Raw genomic sequence first — 19,683 nt, 5'->3', positions numbered from 1 at the left:
TATCAAAATATTACTGACATTCTTCACAGAAATAGAAAAAAAAATCCTAAAATTTATATGGAAACCCAAAAGACCCAGAATAGCCAAGGCTACCCTGAGCAAAAGAAATAAAAATGGAAAAATCACAATACCAGACTGAAAATTATAACACAAAGTGATAGTAACAAAAACAACATGGTTCTGGCATAAAAACAGACATGTAAAACAATGAAAAGAATACCTAGAAACAAATTCATACATTTACAGTGAAATCATTTTTTACAAGCACATACACTGGGGAGAGGACAATCTCTTCAATAAATGGTGCCGTGATTGCAGAGATCCATATGAAGAGGAATAAAATTAGACCCCTATCTCTTGCCATACATAAAAGTCAAACCAAAATGGACTAAAGACTTAAATCGAAAACCTCAAACTATGAAACTACTACAAGAATACATTGGGCAAACTCTCCAGAATATTGGACTGGGCAAAGATTTCTTGAGCAATACCCCACAAGCACAGGCAACCAAAGCAAAAATGGATAAATGGGATCCATCAAGTTAAAAAGCTTCTCCACAGCAAACAATACAGTCAACAAAGTGAAGAGACAACCCACAGAATGGGAGAAAATATTTGCAGACTATCCATTATACAAGGGATTAATAAGCAGAACATATAAGCAGCTCAACTTAATAAGAAAATGTTTAATAATCTGAATAAAAACTGGACAAGAGATTTGAATGGACATTTCTCAAAAGACATACACGTGGCAGATAGGTACATGAAAAGGTGTTCAAATCACTGAACATCAGAGAAACTCAAATCAAAACTACAATGATATGTCATCCTACCACACTTAAAATGGCTTATATCCAAAAGACAGGTAATACCAATGAGGATTTACAGAAAAGGGGACCTTCGTACACAGTTGGTGGGAATGTAAATTGGTACCACTACTATGTAGAACAGTTTGGAGGTTCCTCAACAAGTAAAAAAAGGACTGCCATATGATCCAGCAATCTCATTGCTAGGTATATACCCAACAGAAAGGAAATTAGTATATCAAAGAGGTGTTTGCACTCCCATGTTTATTTCAGCACTTTTCACAATAGACAAGATTTAAGAAGCAACCTAGGCATCCATCAACAGATGAATGCTAAAGAAAATGTGGTACATATACACAGTGGTGTGCTATTCAGCCATGAAAAATGAGTTCCTGTCGTTTTTAGCAACATGGATGTAATTGGAGCTCACTTAGTAAAATCAGACAGGCACAGGATAATAAACTTCATGTATTCTCACTTATTTGGAAGCTAAAAGTTGAACTCATGGTGATAGAGTAGAATGATGGTTACTAGATCCTGGAAAGGGAAGTTGTTGAGGGGTGCAGTTAGTAGAGATTAATGGGTACAAAAATATAGTTAGACCAGAATGAATATGATCTAGTATTTGATAGCACATCAGGGTGACTTTAGTCAAAAATAATTTCTTGTATATTTAAAAATAACTATGAGAGTCTAGGTAGCTCACACCTGTAATCCTAAAACTTCAGGAGGCAAGGCAGGAGAATCATTTGAAGTCAAGAATTGGAGACTAGCCTGGGCAACACAGTGAGGCTCTGCCTCTACAAAAAAAAAAAAAAAAAAAAAATTTTGTGTATCCACAAAAAAAAAATAAATACATAAATAGTACAAGATAAGAACAGAGAAGTAGGCAAGGGTTGCATCAGGCAAGGACTCTTCATTATGGTAAGGTGTTCAGCTTTTTTTTTTTCTGGTTGCAGTGGGAAGCCATTGGGAAGTTTTAGGTTGATCATTGTGTGCTATGTAGAGAATGGAATTTTGAGGAGTAAGAGTGGACACAAGTTGACCACTTAGGAGACACTGTGCAGTAAGTGAGAATGACCATGCCGTATATAGGAACAGTGCTTCTGAAACTTGAGTGTGAGTCACAATAACATGCAGGGCCTGTTAAACACAGATGGCTGGGTTGCAACCCAGAGTTTCTGATTCAGGCAGTCTCGGGTGGGACCACAGGTTTTGCGTTTGGAACAAATTTCCAGATCAAACTCATGGTCCTGGGCTGCATTTTGAGAACCAGTAGAATAGAGTATTTCCCAGACTTTTTTTACTTGAGCAAATTAATTCTGGAACGTGTTAGTCTTACATTAATAGTCTTTGAGAAAAGGCCATGGTTAAATAGATTTAGGGAATGCTTACATTTTATGGCCATTCAATGCATGTTACCATCTTAAAGGTCATGAGATGTTTTAAAGAATCCTCTACAACAAGGTTTAATCCCTCAGTTCCCTAATGTCATCGTAATAACCTTGAGGACTGACTGAAATAAGGTCATTTTGGTGATTAGTTAAGCCAGGACCCTGCATTGCTAATAACAAAAGTGACCAGAGCCATTATTTCTGGGAGGGAGGAAAAAACCTTTATAGTGTTAAGATTGTCAAACTTGAAATTAATATGGGTCCATAAAATTATTATGGGTCTCTAATTCTTTTCATTTCTTAGATCAGTCTTTTTCTACAATGTGCATTTTAAGGTGTAACACAGGCGTCCCCAAACTACGGCCGGCCCCCTGAGGCCATTTATCCGGCCCCCCGCCGCACTTCAGGAAGGGGCACTTCTTTCATTGGTGGTCAGTGAGAGGAGCACAGTATGTGGCGGCCCTCCAACAGTCTGAGGGACAGTGAACTGGCCCCCTGTGTAAAAAGTTTGGGGACACCTGGTGTAACATTTTGGTATATATAGCATAGTGATTTTTCTATTCTTTTAGCCAGAGATTCCTCTTCACATATGATATATCACTGAGAGCATCACTGTACAGAACAGAACATCTAAGGGCAGAACTGCTATAGGTACAACGTGGAGATGAGGGACTGGAGAGATCCCATTTCCATCCAGTCCCCTTCCCTATCATTGCTGGTCACCATGAAAGGGGTTCCTGAATCCTGGAACTTGCTCAGAATACAGCCTGGAAGGCAGTCAACTAACTCAAGGAGCAATGAGCTAAAAGAAAGACCTCCTGTGCCTGGCTGTGCCTAAGGGCAACCCATTTGACCTCTGAGCCTGTTTTATATGAAAATGATTATAATGTATTTCCTTCCTGGGGTTACAAGGTGGCTTGGGATGGCTTAAATGAGATAATGTGCAAAGGACTGTAAATCATTCTACTATAAAGACACATGCACGTGTATGTTTATTGCTGCACTGTTCACAATAGCAAAGACTTGGAACCAACCCAAATGCCCATCAATGATAGACTGGATAAAGAAAATGTGGTACATATACACCATGGAATATTATGAAGCCATAAAAAAGGGTGGGTTCATGTCCTTTGCAGGGACATGGATGAAGTTGAATACCATCATTCTCAGCAAACTAACGGGAATAGAAAATCCTACACCACATGTTCTCACTCATAAGTGGGTGTTGAACAATGAGAACACATGGATACAGGGAGGGGAATATTACACACTGGGGCCTGTTGGGGTGGGGGGCTAGGGGAGGGAGAGCATGGGGTCAGGGGATTGGAGAGGGATAGCATTAGGAGAAATACCTAATGTAGATGACGGGTTCATGGGTGCAGCAAACCACCATGGCACGTGTATACCTATGTAATAAACCTGCACATTCTGCACATGTATCCCAGAACTTAATGTGTAATAATTAAAACAAAAAACAGTGGCACTCCATGGTGAAAACTATCATCTACCTCCTAGGTTAGAGAAACTTAGTAAAAATATACCTTCTTCCTCCAGAATGAGACATAACTGAAGTCAGGTGTTTTACTCCTACATGATGTGAAGTGGCACTGCAGTGGTCTCAAGTATAGCAAGCTGAGAGCTGCACCTATAAACACCAGAGATGAAAATTATATCCTGAAATCACCATACCTATCTACATATCTACCTGTCTTTCTTTCTCTCCCCCCATCCATAATTAGTGGGCAATGATGAGTATAATTTTTGCCTGTGCACCTGGCCCTTTGCTGAGCGTCCTGTGAAACACATTCTCTCATTAGCTTTTCCCATCACCCTGTGTGATTGACACCACCTTACACAGCTCGTAAGTGGTAAGGTCAGTGGAACCCATATCTCTTTGACAGGTTCTTAATCCCTATATTCTTTTGGTCTGACGTTCTTTCCCCACAACCTATAAAAATAAAATGCATGAACCGCAATAATATAGGAATGACCTTTTACCCATAAATTGTCCTGAGTAACTAACTTTTGTGTTTTAATTAAAAAAAACTTTTGGAGAATTCTAATTCCATTAATAAATTAAACAATGTGATTTTCCCAAGCATCTTCCTAAGTGTTAACTACTTTTTGACTCTGTTCAGTTGTTAACACTGTCTTTTCCAAGCAGAATTCTTCCTGGACATTTCCGATGTTGGTAAATGAGGAACCTTGCTATCTGAACCCTGCTGCTATGAGGCTATTGATTGGTTTTGCAGCTGAGCACCAATTGCCATGTACAGTTTCTGTGCTGCAAAACTCTAAAATAGGAGCTTGTAAATTTGACAGGATGTAGACCAGGAATCATCCATCATGTTGGAGTTTATGAACATTATTGCTGTTCCATGATTAATTGTATATATCATTTGACCTGATAACTTGCAGTGATTCCTTTTGTATTCAGGGGAGGGTGAAGAAAGCTAAATAAATTGTGCTTTAGGGATTTGGTTTATTTTGGATCATTAATGTATCATGTGCTATGAAGCTATGATTTTAGACAACATCTCATGTAACAGCAGTGCTGGAGAAATAATATGTTCATCAGAACATATTAAATAATAATGTTCATCAATTGATTGCTTGTATATTGAACAGTCTACACACATTCATGTAGAAAAATACTTCCAACATAGCATTTAACTGGATTTTAAATGATAGGCTAGTCATGAAGATAAATACCGACTTTTTTGCGTTTGGACTAAAGAAAACCAACATGGTTTAATAGGAATTAATAGAATTAACTAAGTGTTAGAACCATAGATCTGAGGCGCTCCTAGTGGCAGTGCTAACAAACACCATATGTGTAGAGGTCTCTGGCTTTGGAGGGAGAATGACCCTGCGTTCAAATTCTGCCTCTGCCTCCTGGTACCCATGTGACCTTGAGTAGTTTATTTAGCATTTATGAGCCACAGTTGCCTTGTATATAAAATGGGAATAATAATAAAAGTAGTAATTTGATTCTGAGAGTTAAATGAGTTAATACATTAAAACTCACCACAGAATAAACATTCAATAAGCGTAACTGATTTATTTAGTTTCAAGAAATCTGAAATACAGGAAACTAAAATTTTCTAAGGAAATTTGCATCTTACATTTGTATCTGTTGTTTTATTTCATAATAGGAGTCAGTCAGCTCAGTGTTGCAGAGAAGTAGCACTCTGCCAGGTTGACTGGAGAGTGGCTTTGGATGTATTATATAAAAAGAATGATTACAGAATTTGCAAGTCTCAAAAATGCATAATGTTTTTACTGGTTGCTTATAGTAAGTTTGATTGTGTGTGCATGTGTATGTATACAGTGTGTGCATAAATATCATATGTATATAGAAATAAAGCCAAATCAAAGACAGTGATATATCTCAAACTCTACCTTAGGGAATTTGGGAATCATTGCTACCTATTGTCTCCCCTTTCAGAGCTTTGGGTTGGGTATATGTTTATTTTTGAGAATTTCTTTTAAAAATTAGATTGAATGGCTTGGCATGATCTCATAAATAGCCAAATATATTACTAACATTTATTTAAGCCCATCTTTATCGAGTTATTGCTAGAATTATGTTAGAAAAGGGGAAAGATATTTAAAGGACATCACATTTATTAATTTGAAGCTAATATACCAGAGAGATTATGGTAACCTCTTAAAAACACATAGAGCAGCCTTCTGTAACCTGCCCTGAAGGTTTCAGTTCTTTTCATCTCAGCTGATGATCATTTAATCTCATATCTTGAGGATATGTGGGATTAGATCATTAACTTCCCTTAAGTATCATTAAATCCTCATCAACCTTCCCCTAGGTCTCTCCTCCTGTAGCCATCTCCTGACATGTCAATCACCTTTCTCCTGAATTCCTGAGGAGCCTCATTAGGTGTGTTTATTTGCCCCTCTGCTCTACCTCTTTTCTCTGGGCTCTGTGCTTTCTAGCTCATCCTCCCATGGTCAGTCTCACCAACATGACATTTTTCTTTCCATCCAAGTGCCACATTACACTGTTTCCATCTACTACCACTGTAATTCCCCTTACAGTACATTTGTTTCATTATTAGTTTAGACCAGGCATCCCCAAACTACAGCCCGCGGGCCCCATGTGGCCCCCTGAGGCCATTTATCCGGCTCCCCGCCGCACTTCAGAAAGCGGCACCTATTTCATTGGTGGTCAGTGAGAGCAGCACAGTATGTGGCGGCCCTCCAACAGTCTGAGGGACAGTGAACTAGCTCCCTGCGTAAAAAGTCTGGGGTCGCCTGGTTTAATACATTTGGATTCTCTTCTGATTGAAACTCTAGAAGCCTCTAATGGTAGGTAAGTTGAGTGATGATCCCCTTCATCACACAATTTAAGCTTGACAATATTAACTGCTGTTCAACTGCAAATATGTTGCTTACACTGAACACTTGAATTGTGAACAAATCTTTTAATCCAAAATGTGCTGGCTTTCACCTTTACCAGATCCCCAGCAGGTAAATGGCTACATCAGTAAGAAAAGGACACCATCAGACATTTGGTCCTTGAAGTTAAGTCCACGGAATGATCTTTATGGAGGTGAAGGGTAGTAAAGGTGCTCTTCCTCATAAGCAACTCTAGAGAAGTCTAGTTCTAGAGAAGTCTAGTTCTCGAGGCTTACCTCTTAGAAAGCCAGAAGGTCAGGCCAGCTCTGATTTTTCTTAACCATCCCAGTCTCTCATTATAAGAGCTCATAGACCAGTGTTTATTCAAAAATAACATATATATGAATCACCTGATAATCTTGTTAAACTGCCTGGCAAACTAGATCTGGGGAAGGGTCTACACGTGTGCCTTTGTAGGAGGCTCCCAGATGATGCCAATGGTGCTGGTCTGTAAACCACACTTCGAGTAGCAAGGTTGTCATCTGCTGACTCTTGATCTCATTTGTACGATGGACTGACTGCAGAGCTTTAGCATGACTGATGGATGGGCCCAACTCAGAGAGTCTGATTTAATTGGTATGGCGTGTGGTCTGAGCAACAGTTGTTGTGAAAGCTCCACAGGTGTTTCCCATGCATGGTGGAGTTTGAGAGCCCCTGTCTTAGATGTCATCCTCCCAGCTTGGAGTCCTCCTTGCCTACCACTGTAACCCCACTTTTCCATAACTTCTCTATCCTTACCCCATTATTTCTCCATCAGATTCATCTTGCAGAAAACTCCACTGACTATCTGTACCTCAACAGCTGAATGTGGCCACAAATCTCAAGTGGGTGCAAGCACTCTTGGGGTGATGGACTCTTCCTATTGCAGGTTTTAGAGCTGAAGGGATAGCAGGCATGCCTCTCCCAATTCTGTACAAACCTCCTCAGTTACTAGGCGGAAAAATGCAAACAAATGAATTCTGTCATCTTTGTGCCACCAAATCCATGCCCCCTACATCTGTAGCCATAGTCTCTGCTGTGTCTTGCATCTTTCTTATGCCCTGGTTCCATGCCCCCTCCCCTACCCAAGGAATCGACTCCTGAAAGGACTTCTTTCACTGAGCCACCAGTTTCTCACTCTCCTAGATTCTTCCCATCACTATCGTATCTGCTGTCATATTCCTGTTATTAGAAAAGCTTCTTGAGCCCATTTTCCCCTCCGGTGATTACTCTTTCCAGCTTTGCCATAACATGATTCTTGCCAACTCTGAGGAGCCACCTTGTTGCCAAATCAAGTATTCCTTCTTGGTTTATCTTGCTGAGGCCTCTCACATACATTCAGCGGAGTACTCTTGCATTCTTAAAATCCTTATTTCCCTCTTTGGGAGGCCGAGGAGGACAGATCACAAGGTCAAGAGTTCGAGACCAACTTGGCTAAATGATGAAACCCCATCTCTACTAAAAATACAAAAATTAGCTGGGCTTGGTGGTGGGTGCCTGTGATCCCAGCTGCTCAGGAAGCTGAGGCAGGAGAATCATTTGAACTAGGCAGGCAGAGGTTGCAGTGAGCCGAGATCACGCCATTGCACTCTAGCCTGGGCGACAGGGCAAGACTCCATCTCAAGAAAAAAGAAAAAAGAAAATCCTTGTTTCATTTCTTCTCCCTGGGCAGGGTCCCTCTGCCTCACACTGTTTCTCACACACAGACTCGTTCTCGCCCCCGGTCTCTATGTATGTTTGCTACCGTTGTGCCTGTTCATGCCTAGCTCCCTGGCCCTTTTCAGGCCTCTGTTCCTCTCTCTGCCATTGCCTCCTGAAAGGGGCCTTCTCTGAATTTGCTTTAAATTAGCCCTCACCACTCATCCTCATCACTTCTGTATCTGATTATCTTGTTTTTGTTTTGTTTTGTTTTGTTTTGTTTGTTTTTGTTTTTGTTTTTGTTTTTGTTTTTGCCATAGCTTTATCACAACCTGAAATGCTTATACTCCCTTCTTTTCCTGTTTATCAGATAGCCATAAGGGTAGGAGCTTTGCTTTTTCGGTTATCTGCTTTCTGCTTGGAATTTGAATGTGTCTAATGCATAATAGATACTTAATACATATGTGATGAATAAATGAATGTTCCTGAAACCATTCTCCAGTTCCTCCTAAGAACTTGTAAGCCTGCTACCTATCCATCATAGACTAGTATCACAATTGTAAAATTTCCCTTCTGGTATGTGATTGAATTTAATTTTATCTCTTATGATTTAAAGAGTATATGTTTTCTGAAAAATCCAATAACTTTTTCCACCTCGGTTCATGGAGCTGGTCTGTCTTCTTTCTTCCGTGATAAACTTGCATCCCTTCCATCTTTGTGTGCACACGTCGACACATGTGCTACGGGTCCCAAAGGACTAACTGTTCCAAGAGCTTGATGTCTTTAAAAAAAAAAAGTCCTTAGTTTCTTTAAAAATACATAATTGTTGCCTCTCCAGAGATATTTTTACAGTGTGTCCCTAGAGGAGGAATTCCAGCGGATGGCCCAATGCAGGGCAGAGGCCCATAGACAGACAGTCTGGCTCCAATTTATGCTCTGTGTTCACATGGCTAATAGGCGTTAGTATTTTGATTTAGAGAAGTGCTGTGCTTGATCCTGCCTTGGTTATACACTGGCAACATCTGGCTTAGAACCACACATTTAAAGGCCAAGAGCTATTTATTTTCTTCATCTTCCTCCTTCTCTCTCCCTCTTTCTGTCTGTCTGTCTCTCACTCTTCGTATTCAGTAAAATGTCTGGGGAATAGTTTCAGTATTTTGATAGAACAGTACACAGACTAAATTGGCAATAGTTCAACTTGCCCCCTATTAAACTCTGTTGTAGATACTTTGAACGTTTTGGAACTGTTATAATATGTATAATATATATCAGAGCTTCCACAAAACCCTGTTAGTGCCTTTATTATCCCACTTTTTTCCTATATCCAAGTTTTTGCTATCACTTCATTTTAGACCCTAAACTCAACACTCACTACAGTTAAATGCAAAAAAAAAAAAAAAAAAAAAAAAAAAAAAGGAGCTCTTGATTCGTAAAGTGCCCATAATTCTACAAACATCCAATGAAAATGAGCAAACATCCCTCTATAAAACTTGGGTTCAATCCAGCTGTGTGTTTCATTCTCAAATGCCTGATAAAACAGTGGAAATGCAGGCGCTGGCAGCTCCTTCACAGCAGTTTGGCAAGATGGAGGGTGCCCAGCATACAGAGACATTGCTAAGGCTACATCCACCAAATGTCCAGTCATCTTTCTTGGATTCTTAGATCTGTGAGTCTTTTAGCTGGAAAAATGCAGTGCTATAATCTGCTCACTTAGAATTAGCTGTCCCAGTGACTTAGTAAGCTGGAAAAAAACAAAAAGTAAAATAAGATATTTGAAAGTAAGCCCTCCCCAGACATTCTCTTAGAAACAAGATCACCACCTCTTACAGGCATGGTTTTCCTTGGCTTATGGCATGACTATCCCTAGCCCATCTGTGCCAAGCCTTTGGCATGGCTGACGAAACATCTCTCTTTCAACAGGCCTTGCTCTCTGGAAACCTTAGTAAAATACAGCTAGTTCACACTCCAGCAAACCACAAACCTAAACTTTCCCAGTTACAAATGATATTTTTGCCAAAATGCTTACTAAGTTCTGGCTCTCAGAGTGTGTGATGTGGAATCACCACAACTTGAAAAACAAATGACCAGCCCTCCCAGTGTCGTGGGGTTGCGTTCCAGTGGAGTGCTCAGCTGCAGTCTTCATCACACCACATGCCATGCTTGCTTGCTAGCAGATGCTTGCATTTTGTTTTGTTTTGTTTTGTTCTTTTAATTATCCTTGTTTTGTTTTGTTTTGTTCTTTTAATTATCCTTGTTTGCCTGCTTATCAGATGTACAAAATGCATTCCTCATGGATTTTCCTATCATTGTTTGAGTAGCACAGAGAGTTACGTACTTCAGAAGCATGGAATTGATCAAAGTAACAATCAAAAGGAACAGTATGTTTTCTCCCATCCCCATAAATCTGATCTGTAAATGCAAAGAATGTGAAGAATGAACATAAGAAATTAAATAATTGTATTTAAAACTTAAAAAGAAAAATTGACAAATTATAGGATAAAAGCCTAACCAACCTGGTCTCCAGAAGGAAAACCTTTTAAATCAGATGTTTCTGAACTCCTATCTGAAATGTCTATCTTTAGGGCAGTAATCATCAGAAACATAACAGAGTAGTGTGGAGCTCAGTTTTATTGTCTTGCATCAGTGAACATTCCTCAAAAGCATAGAGCGTCACTAATGGAATTATATTTTTTCATGCTATAATTACATTTGATTTTTTCTGATATTTTTGTAGACTTCGTTCATGGTTCCATGACTAGGCAGAATAGTTTCATAGAATGTCTTCAGCCCATTTAATGCCTGGGTCCCTGCAACCCTGCCAAAAAGATAGAGACTAATAATAGGAGTTTTGCAACCAAAAAAGACAAAATGTGTTTTTTCAATTTACACAACCTTTAGAGCTTTTATTTAAACAAAAATATGATCAACAAAAAAAAAAAGAAGAAAAAAGAATTTTATACTTGAAGGAAACAGATCAAGGGATCCTTCTGAACTCTGAAATCCACTGAGACACAAACTGACACACACACACACAAAATATATATATAAACATATATAAATATATATATTTATATATTTATAATATATAAAAATATAAATATACAAATATTTATAGAATAAATATATATTTTACATATATATATATATATATATATATATATATACACACACTTTTTTTTTTGAGATACAGTTTTACTGTTACCCAGGCTGGACTTCAGTGGCATGATCTTGGCCCACTGCAACTTCTGCCTCCTGGGTTCAAGTGATTCTCCTGCCTCAGCATCCCGAATAGCAGGGATTACTGGCACACACCACTGTGTCCAGCTAATTTTTGTATTTTTAGTAGAAATGGAGTTTTATTGTGTTGGCCAGGCTGGTCTCAAACTCCTGATCTCAAATGATCTGCCTACCTCAGCCTCCCAAAGTGCTGGGATTACAGGGGTGAGCCACCGTGCAGGGCCTACTTATCAATAATTTTATTCTTGTTTTGAATGAGTGTTTGTTGGGTGAAACAGAACTGATTTGATCTTTGGGTATATCGTCCCAAATGGTTCTGTCTCTGGAAGACAGATGAATCTAGCAGCACAGTCAAGCCACTGGATGACAAAATACCAGGATGCCATCAAGTATATGAAGAGTCAGCATCCATTTCTGAAAAATGAGAATCTCTGGCTATGAAATCCATATAAATCTCCAAATGAGGAGATGTAAACAATTAGAAAATCATGCTGAAATCCAACGCATTATTATCTTAACTCTGTCTTCCCTCATATCAAGTCAGTTTAGCTCTCATACCTCAGTGATCCCTAAGCACTCAATCCCTTTTCCTTAGCATATAATTCCTATTCTCCAGGTTTTAATGGCTACAGAACACAGGATGACATCTCAAATGCGTTTACATTTTAGGGCTTCCCCTGCAAAACATGATGAAAGGAAATATAGGAATAAAATGGGTTATTGTAGTGAAGGTATGAAATGAAGAGTGGTTTCTCCTTGCAAATGGAATCAGTTCAGAGCGTAGATGGATACTGCTTGTCCTGACCTGGGTTGCATGTTCTTATCATAAGTTGAGTAAAGTTAGCGCCACATTTCCCCAAGTTTAGATACATTTCTTGAAATGCCGTTTATTAGAACGTTGAAAACACAATTTCACTTCTCTTTTCTCAAATCCCTGCAGTCTGGCTCCTGGCCCAGCCACTCAACCCAAATCACCCTCTGAGGTCTTCCAAAATAACTTCTCAGCCAAAACCAATAGTATCCTTCTAGACTTGTCAGCTTTATTCAAAACCTTATTCTTCTCCCTGCTAACTCCCATTGGGTCTCAAATTCTAAGGGTTTGTCCCTTCCAGGTTTTTTCTTTTCTGTATCTTCAGAGTTGCACCTACTAGCAGTTTATCTTTAGACGTCATTCAAACTTTGATAATTTTAAATACAATGTTTGAGCATGAATTATTTCCCTATTCCAATCCCTATCCCTAAATACTCCTTACCTTTTAGTCAAATTATATCTCTTGATGCCAGACCTTCAGCTGCAGTTAATTATGGTAAAGTAACAACTCTGGTTTTAATTTTCAGCTCCTTGCTGCTGTTTAATATCATGGTTTCTGTAAACAAAAATTGAGTCATTTTAACTCTTTACTGACCCCTTCACCTTCATTAAACTTCCCAAAGCATATATTTTCTACCTGGATTACACTTACAGAACTGATGTTCTTTCAGCTATTCTCACCCTTCCCTTCTTCAGCCTTACTCAGATGCAGATTAGGCCAAACTCTACATATGTTTGGCTAGGGAGATTCCTCTTAACCTGTTGATAAAAATGCAATTAAAAATTAAGTGGTGGTTGCACCATCCTCTGCCATCTCTTCCTGTTCCACCACCAGATAACATTCTCGAGTCCTACAAATACCCAGTTGACCTACTTTTATCTATCTTTTAATTCTCATTACTTTTCATTGTTCTTAAAAAGACATCCTTTCTTCTTTTCAGAAGTTTGCTCTGTTCTTCAGCACCCCATCCAAGTATCTTTCTCCAGACAACTTTCCATAGATTATACGTAAACTGGGTCATATGAACTAGCTGGCTTTCTTCCTCCTTCTCTCCTAAACATACAGCTTCACCTGAAAAAGCATGCTGAGTCATCTTTACGTATGTCTAAATTGCCAGGTGTGTCTGTGCATTTGGTATGTCTGAAACTTCTGGAAAGTCACCTTTTCGGATAACTGATAAATTTTTTGAATCTTCAGTAAAAACCCATGCAGTCTCCTCCCTTTTCCACCACAGCAGTATGTGCTTAAAATATTTTTAATAATAAGTGTGTTTACTGAAATTGTACCTCATTATGTGTACATTTTCTTTACAGGATCCCCCCATGGCTGTAACCCTTGGACTCCGCATGGAAGAAATGATTTTTAATCTTGCTGATACTCATTTGTTTTTTAATGATTTAGAGGTAAGAATTTTACAAGTTAGGAATAGTGGTGTCCAACACCACACTTCTTAGATGGTTTCTGTATCTGCAGATAATCTCAAGAAAACAGAAAGGTAAAAATTTAGCTCAAGAGAAGCATAAGGTTCTTATCAAGAGGAAAAATTGTATATACAAATATAAGCAGAAAGTTAATTTGTGTTCATGAATAATACATATGTAGAACAAAAATATCTTTGAAGAGGAGATTGTTAGCTCTGCTGTCTTTACTGTCGACAGCTGCACGTGACTTGGTTCTTTCAGACACAACCCCCTTGGCACCTTTGGAATCAGCATTAGCTTTTCCAGATTATTAACCAGGAACCTACTTAGGTTAATCTCTAAACAATATTCACAAGCACTATTCATGGTGATATTATGGATCATTAAATTTTATGGATAATCTGAAGCCTAACTTCAGATAACATTATCATTCCCCATTTCTTTCCCTTCTGGATAAAACAGTGCTAGAACTATTTAAGCACATTTGATGCATTTAAGCACATTCATTTTTTCATTTTTAAATTTATTTTTCTATTTTGAACCTCGAATGGCAAGACAGTGTCTAAATGGCAAATAAAAGAAAGAGAAAATAAAAACAATGACAAAATGAAAGGGCCCAAGGAAGAATGGCCTCAGAGTTGTTGAATGTGTACTCAAATAAGTGATGCCATCTGTGTGCTAATGACCTCGGTTATTGGACATTCAGATGGTAGAATTTGAAATAACTAAGTAGTTCAGGTTCTTGACAGAAGTACTTCTCAGTCAAGCATAACTATGCTAAAATAGAAATTTCCCTTTCATTTTTTTCAGATGACATGTTTAAATTTATTTTTTATCTCTTAGTTTCACAATGAAATAAAAGTTTTCATCTGTAATTATATTACAAATTGAGAGGGAGATTATACTACTGAACCGTTACATTGTTCAACATATTTTATGTTGGACTTTCCATTAATTACTTAACAATGTGTTGAAGTAAATGTGTTTATGTATATTATTTATGCAGGGGAGAAACTGTGCAGTCCACAGCATAAAAATCACATCCAAAATTACCTGCTATCTAAATGGTAGAACTGGAATTTGAAGCAGATTTGCCTGGCTCCAGAGCACATACTTCTGAACCATCCTATGCTGAAAATTTTTCAACTGTGTGAGAAAGAAAAGCCAAGTTATTGAGTGACTTATATAAGTTTTATTTATTTTATTTTATTTTATTTTTTTAGTGACAAGGTCTTAAATCTGGTTTTAGTCATATTTGAGACATGAGAAAAAAAGTGGGTGGTTCAGTACATCCCATCAATGTGTGTGCTGAAAATCTGTGTAAAAAGCATTTTGCTGTTGTTTTTCTTTTTCTATACAGCGAGTCAGTGTTTTTACTGAATAATACAATCACTATCTCTTTAAAGAGGTGTTCTTTTTTATTCTACAGTGGACAGTGTGAAAGATCAATATTACTAGGCAAGGTTTCCAGTTTTACTTAACAAATAATAATCACCTCTCTAAAACTTGACTTAAATTGGTCCTGCTACTTATTAATACAGAATGATTTTATGTATACCTGTTAATAACAAACACATCTAATCTTTCCAGAACTTGAATTTTTAGCATACAGTGATAACTTTTGGGGTTAGTTTTTCTGGTGATCAGTATGGATGAGTTTTATTTTAAAGAGAATCCTAATATTATTAGTCCTTTCAAAGATGTAAAAAGAGAAAAGAAATTTTATTTGGTTGTACCAACTTTTATAGTGCTTAGTTTATTTGGTTAATTTTTTTTACTAGAAATAAGTGGAATAAATGAACTTTTAGCTTTTTTAGTGGCACATTAGAAGCCAGATGAAATAAATTTACTACCCAACTTTTAAACAAACACTAAAGTGAGAAGGTGAAAGTGGCATACAATGAATGTGTAACTAATTTTAGCAACTTTGAAATGAATATTGATATATCAAAAACATGTTATAGTCATGTATGGTACTTAAAGACTTTTATTTTAGTTCAGGTACTATGTTACACATATTTCAAAAATATCCGGCAGGATCTTTGATGGAAGTCGTTCCTGAGAAAATACTGGTATTGATTTTCTCTTCTCTGAGTAGACAGCTCTTTAGTTGTGTTTTAGAATGTGGTAAGAATTTCATTTGACCCAAACCCTAGAACTTAGCTATTCAACAATACTGCACTTAATAAATAAAATAACCGAGTTCAGTTATTTGACTGAACTCTCACTATACATGCATGGCGCACAGATGCTTGCACATCCAGATGGAGTACCCAAGGAAACACAAACATTTATTTCTGACTTGAGTAAACAAGCACTGAAACTAATAAAATCAAAACAAAAGCTTTCAAAAAGCATTCAGTACAGTTATCATAGCCCCCTATCCTTCTGCATTTGACTTTGAAAGGCAGCTTTACTTTCACATAATTTTTTATTTCAATAAACCTCTTATAACCAAAAATCTTCTTGGGCTCCATAACTAGAATTAAATGATTTCTACTCCTACTGACAAAAAGAATTATTCAAGAGAGTAACTCTATCATTAACGTATTACATTGTCATTGTTGTTGAATATTTAAACTCTCAGGGTGCTTTTTAAAAAAATCTATACATCTAATTGGACACTCATATCTTTAAGTAGATACTGCAGCATATATAGTAGCAGCTGTTCCTTGCATAATTCCTTAAAAGATACAAATTTAAATCCTCCTAACAGACATTTTACTGCATCCCGCCCAACTGCAGAGAAGGCAAGTCTCAGTCTACCCTCTCCACACAGAAGAGACTCCTGTGAATTTAATAAAGTGCTATTTCAGTTAGAATAACCTCCAGCAAAGAAGTCTCCAGGAAGTTTGAGATGGCAAAAGTGAGAAAGGTCTGCTATGAATAATAACTGATAAATATCAGTGACAACTTTCTGGTCACCGTGTAAGACAAAATTAAAGTATTTAAGGTTAGCTCTAGAATATTTTCAAATGTTTGAGTTCTACTAAAATTTGTTAAAGCCAAAACATTACAATGTTTTTTCAATATTTTACTTTTTGGTCAAAATGATTCTTACAAAGTTCCTCAGAGTGAAAAATAATTGAAGAACAATTATTTAGATTTTTCTAAAAATGTATATAATGGAAGTTCAGGCTTCTTTCACTGGACTGTAATCCTTCGGCAACCATCCAGAATCAACAGGCATAGTTAACTAGGCATAAATTTAAAGAGAAGTTAAAGTTGGAAAAACCTCAAACATAACTTCAAAAATGGAGTTTATGGTCCAATAAGTGTGATATGCTGTTGTCCTCAGGAGTAAAAGGTAAGTTTTTAGACAACGTATGTACAAATTGATCATGTGAGTTAATACTTAATGTCAGAGGAATTTCTCTAAAAATTACAATGAGAGGGTATTAAATATAGAAATAACTTCTGATTACCAGGGAAATTTACAAGGATTCCCTCACGTTTTAAAATATAAGTAATTTAGTATAAAAGAGAGACACAGAAATTATTTACATGAGGAAAGATTTCAGAACTTCAATGGGATGGGCAACTTTGTGCAATATTTCAATAGTGATTCATTTCAGTCTACGGACTTACCCAGTATGTCATCATCTCTAAATAAGAAATAGTTCCATCATTTAGAACTACTTTTGTGCCTCCATATTCTGGGAGAGAAACTTTATTTCCGACTTTTATGCTAACTGGTAAAATCTCTCCACTCTTTTTCTTAAAGCCCAGTCCAGCAATTACTGTCCTTGCTTGCAATACGTTTACTGGGTGTTTGCAGGGAGCATCGTGCTGCCTTTGGTTACAGTTTGGACTGCACTCATTTCAGCCAATACTCAGTCAAAGAGGGGAAGACATTTTCTAAATAACTATCCACCAGGCCATGCCTTGGACCGTCTCTGCACTCTTCTTTCTCCCTCCCCTCCACTCTTGATATAAATATCTTTTTACTCTCCTTGCTCATTCAGAATGTTTTCATTTTGTATCATCATAACATTGTGTTAGCAAATTTAACTAATTGTGCAATCCTGTAAAGAATTAGCATTTGTCTAGTATTCTCCCATTTATTTAAGAATTGTGGAGTGATTATTCTATGCCAGATGTTCCTTAAGTAGGAATATAACCTGATGAACCAAATGCCACACTCCAGGGCACTTCCAGTCAGATTAAACTTTGGGTCCCTTACGTGTAGGTGGAGATTTATTCAAAACTTACTAAACCTATGATTTCTGTTAATTATGTGAACTTTTAACTTACCTGGATTTTCAAGTTACACACCCAAAAGGTACTGATTGGGTTAGTCACTGAGTTTTGTTGTTGTTGTTGTTGTTTTATTTCGTTTTGTTTTTGAGACAGAGTTTCACTCTTCTTGTCCAGGCTGGAGTGCAATGGCATGATCTTGGCTCATCGCAACCTCTGCCTTCCGGGTTTAAGTGATTCTCCTGCCTCAGCATCCCAAGTAGCTGGGATTACAGACATGCAGCCACCACGCCTGGCTAACTTTTGTATTTTTAGTAGAGATGGGGTTTCTCCATGTTGGTCAGGCTGGTCTTGAACTCCTCACGTCAAGTGATCTGCCCGCCTTGGCCTCCCAAAGTGCTAGGATTACAGGCGTGAGCCACCGTGCCTGGCCCTGAGTTTTACATTTTAAAGGAAGCCCGAGTCAGCTCTACCGCCTTTAAAGGGGAACAGGATTAAATGCTTTCTCTGTAGAAATCTGGAGACTAGATATTAAATATTTGACTGCCAGATACTTTCAAGCTCAATAATAAATATAAATACTAACTGAAAAACCTTCGTTTAGTATGGTGTATTTTCAAATTTAAAGACTTTTTAAAAATTAATTTTAAATGCTAAGCACTATGTTTATGGTCAGAATCTGTGAGTATGAGTAAAATACTTTGAGGGGGATCAAGGAGGCCCAAGATGTTAAACCATACTTATTCTGAGGTTACTATGATATAGTTATTTATTATAAATAATTTATTTTTATTTATTGTATATTTATTATTCTGAGAACTAGGCATTTTAAATGCTCTCACCAAATTTCACCTTTAGGTCTTGTAATACTGTACTGGAACTTTGCAGATTACTTGAAGACTGACTAATAAGACTCAGAACAGCAACAAGGATTGAATCCTTACCTAGAAAAGTTACCATTTGTTCTGAACATACAATAACTTAAAATCAGGTCAATTTTGTGGGTATACTTACATAAAGTGTATTTTGCTTGGAATTTTGTAGCACATTTGAGATGATAAATCTTCATTATTTCCCTTTTACTTATAGTAGTCTTTTTGATTTGAAAATTTTAAAACTTGACCAAAAAAATGTCAGTGTCTATGATTAGTACCCTTTTTATGTGTCAAAAGACCAGGACTTTAAAATTAACACCAGCATGGTTCTTTCATGGCTCTGATCCAGCAGGAAGTCATGGAAATTTCACAGGACACTGTAATCTGAAGCAAGACCCTCTGTTGCTGCTCAATAAATGATAAATAGTAGTAACCACCTGAGATGTTCAATCCAAACAAGTTTTGTGTATCTTCAAATTAGCTGTGCTTAAGAATGCACAACAGAAATGGCTGAAAGGAAGCTCAAGTGATCACGAAGATTCAAGAGAAATTCTTACCAATAATTTTTAAGATAAAATTATTTTTTAGTTACTCTAAAGAAACCCTCATGCCGTATATTTTCTCACCCCTTTCTATGGCGCTCCTCTGGATTTAAATTGTATGGAGTAGAAATGGTGTCATTCCCCAGTAGAAGAAAATGAGTGACACAGTGAGATGGATGGGAACATGCTGCCATCTTCTGGCTGTAGTCTGATCAAATGAGAAGATGGGAAAACCTTCAAACATAGTAACAAGCATCATTTGGAAAACAAATAACCTTTTCAATGTTTTTAACAGGAGTGTGATCAAGTTCATATAGATGATGTTTCCTCTGATGATAATGGGCAGGACTTAAGGTAAGCTATGCC

General features: G+C 37.5%; 1 protein-coding gene across 16 annotated transcripts in view; it reads left to right on the top strand.

The window, feature by feature from the left end:
- The window catches only part of EYA4 (EYA transcriptional coactivator and phosphatase 4), a 322,772-nt gene that overhangs the window by 286,597 nt on the left and 16,492 nt on the right, over positions 1–19,683 (top strand). For all 16 annotated transcript variants that reach the window (XM_010343018.2, XM_074397446.1, XM_074397447.1 and 13 more), the window contains 2 exons: positions 13,596–13,685; positions 19,613–19,671. In XM_010343018.2, coding sequence (XP_010341320.1) covers positions 13,596–13,685; positions 19,613–19,671 — 149 coding nt within the window. The remainder of the gene's footprint in view (positions 1–13,595; positions 13,686–19,612; positions 19,672–19,683) is intronic.

This window comes from Saimiri boliviensis, chromosome 4 (genome assembly GCF_048565385.1).
Source record: "Saimiri boliviensis isolate mSaiBol1 chromosome 4, mSaiBol1.pri, whole genome shotgun sequence".
NCBI classification, from domain to species: Eukaryota; Metazoa; Chordata; class Mammalia; order Primates; family Cebidae; genus Saimiri; species Saimiri boliviensis.
Note: the sequence above shows the minus strand (reverse complement) of the source record. Positions and strands in the feature narration are given on the sequence as shown.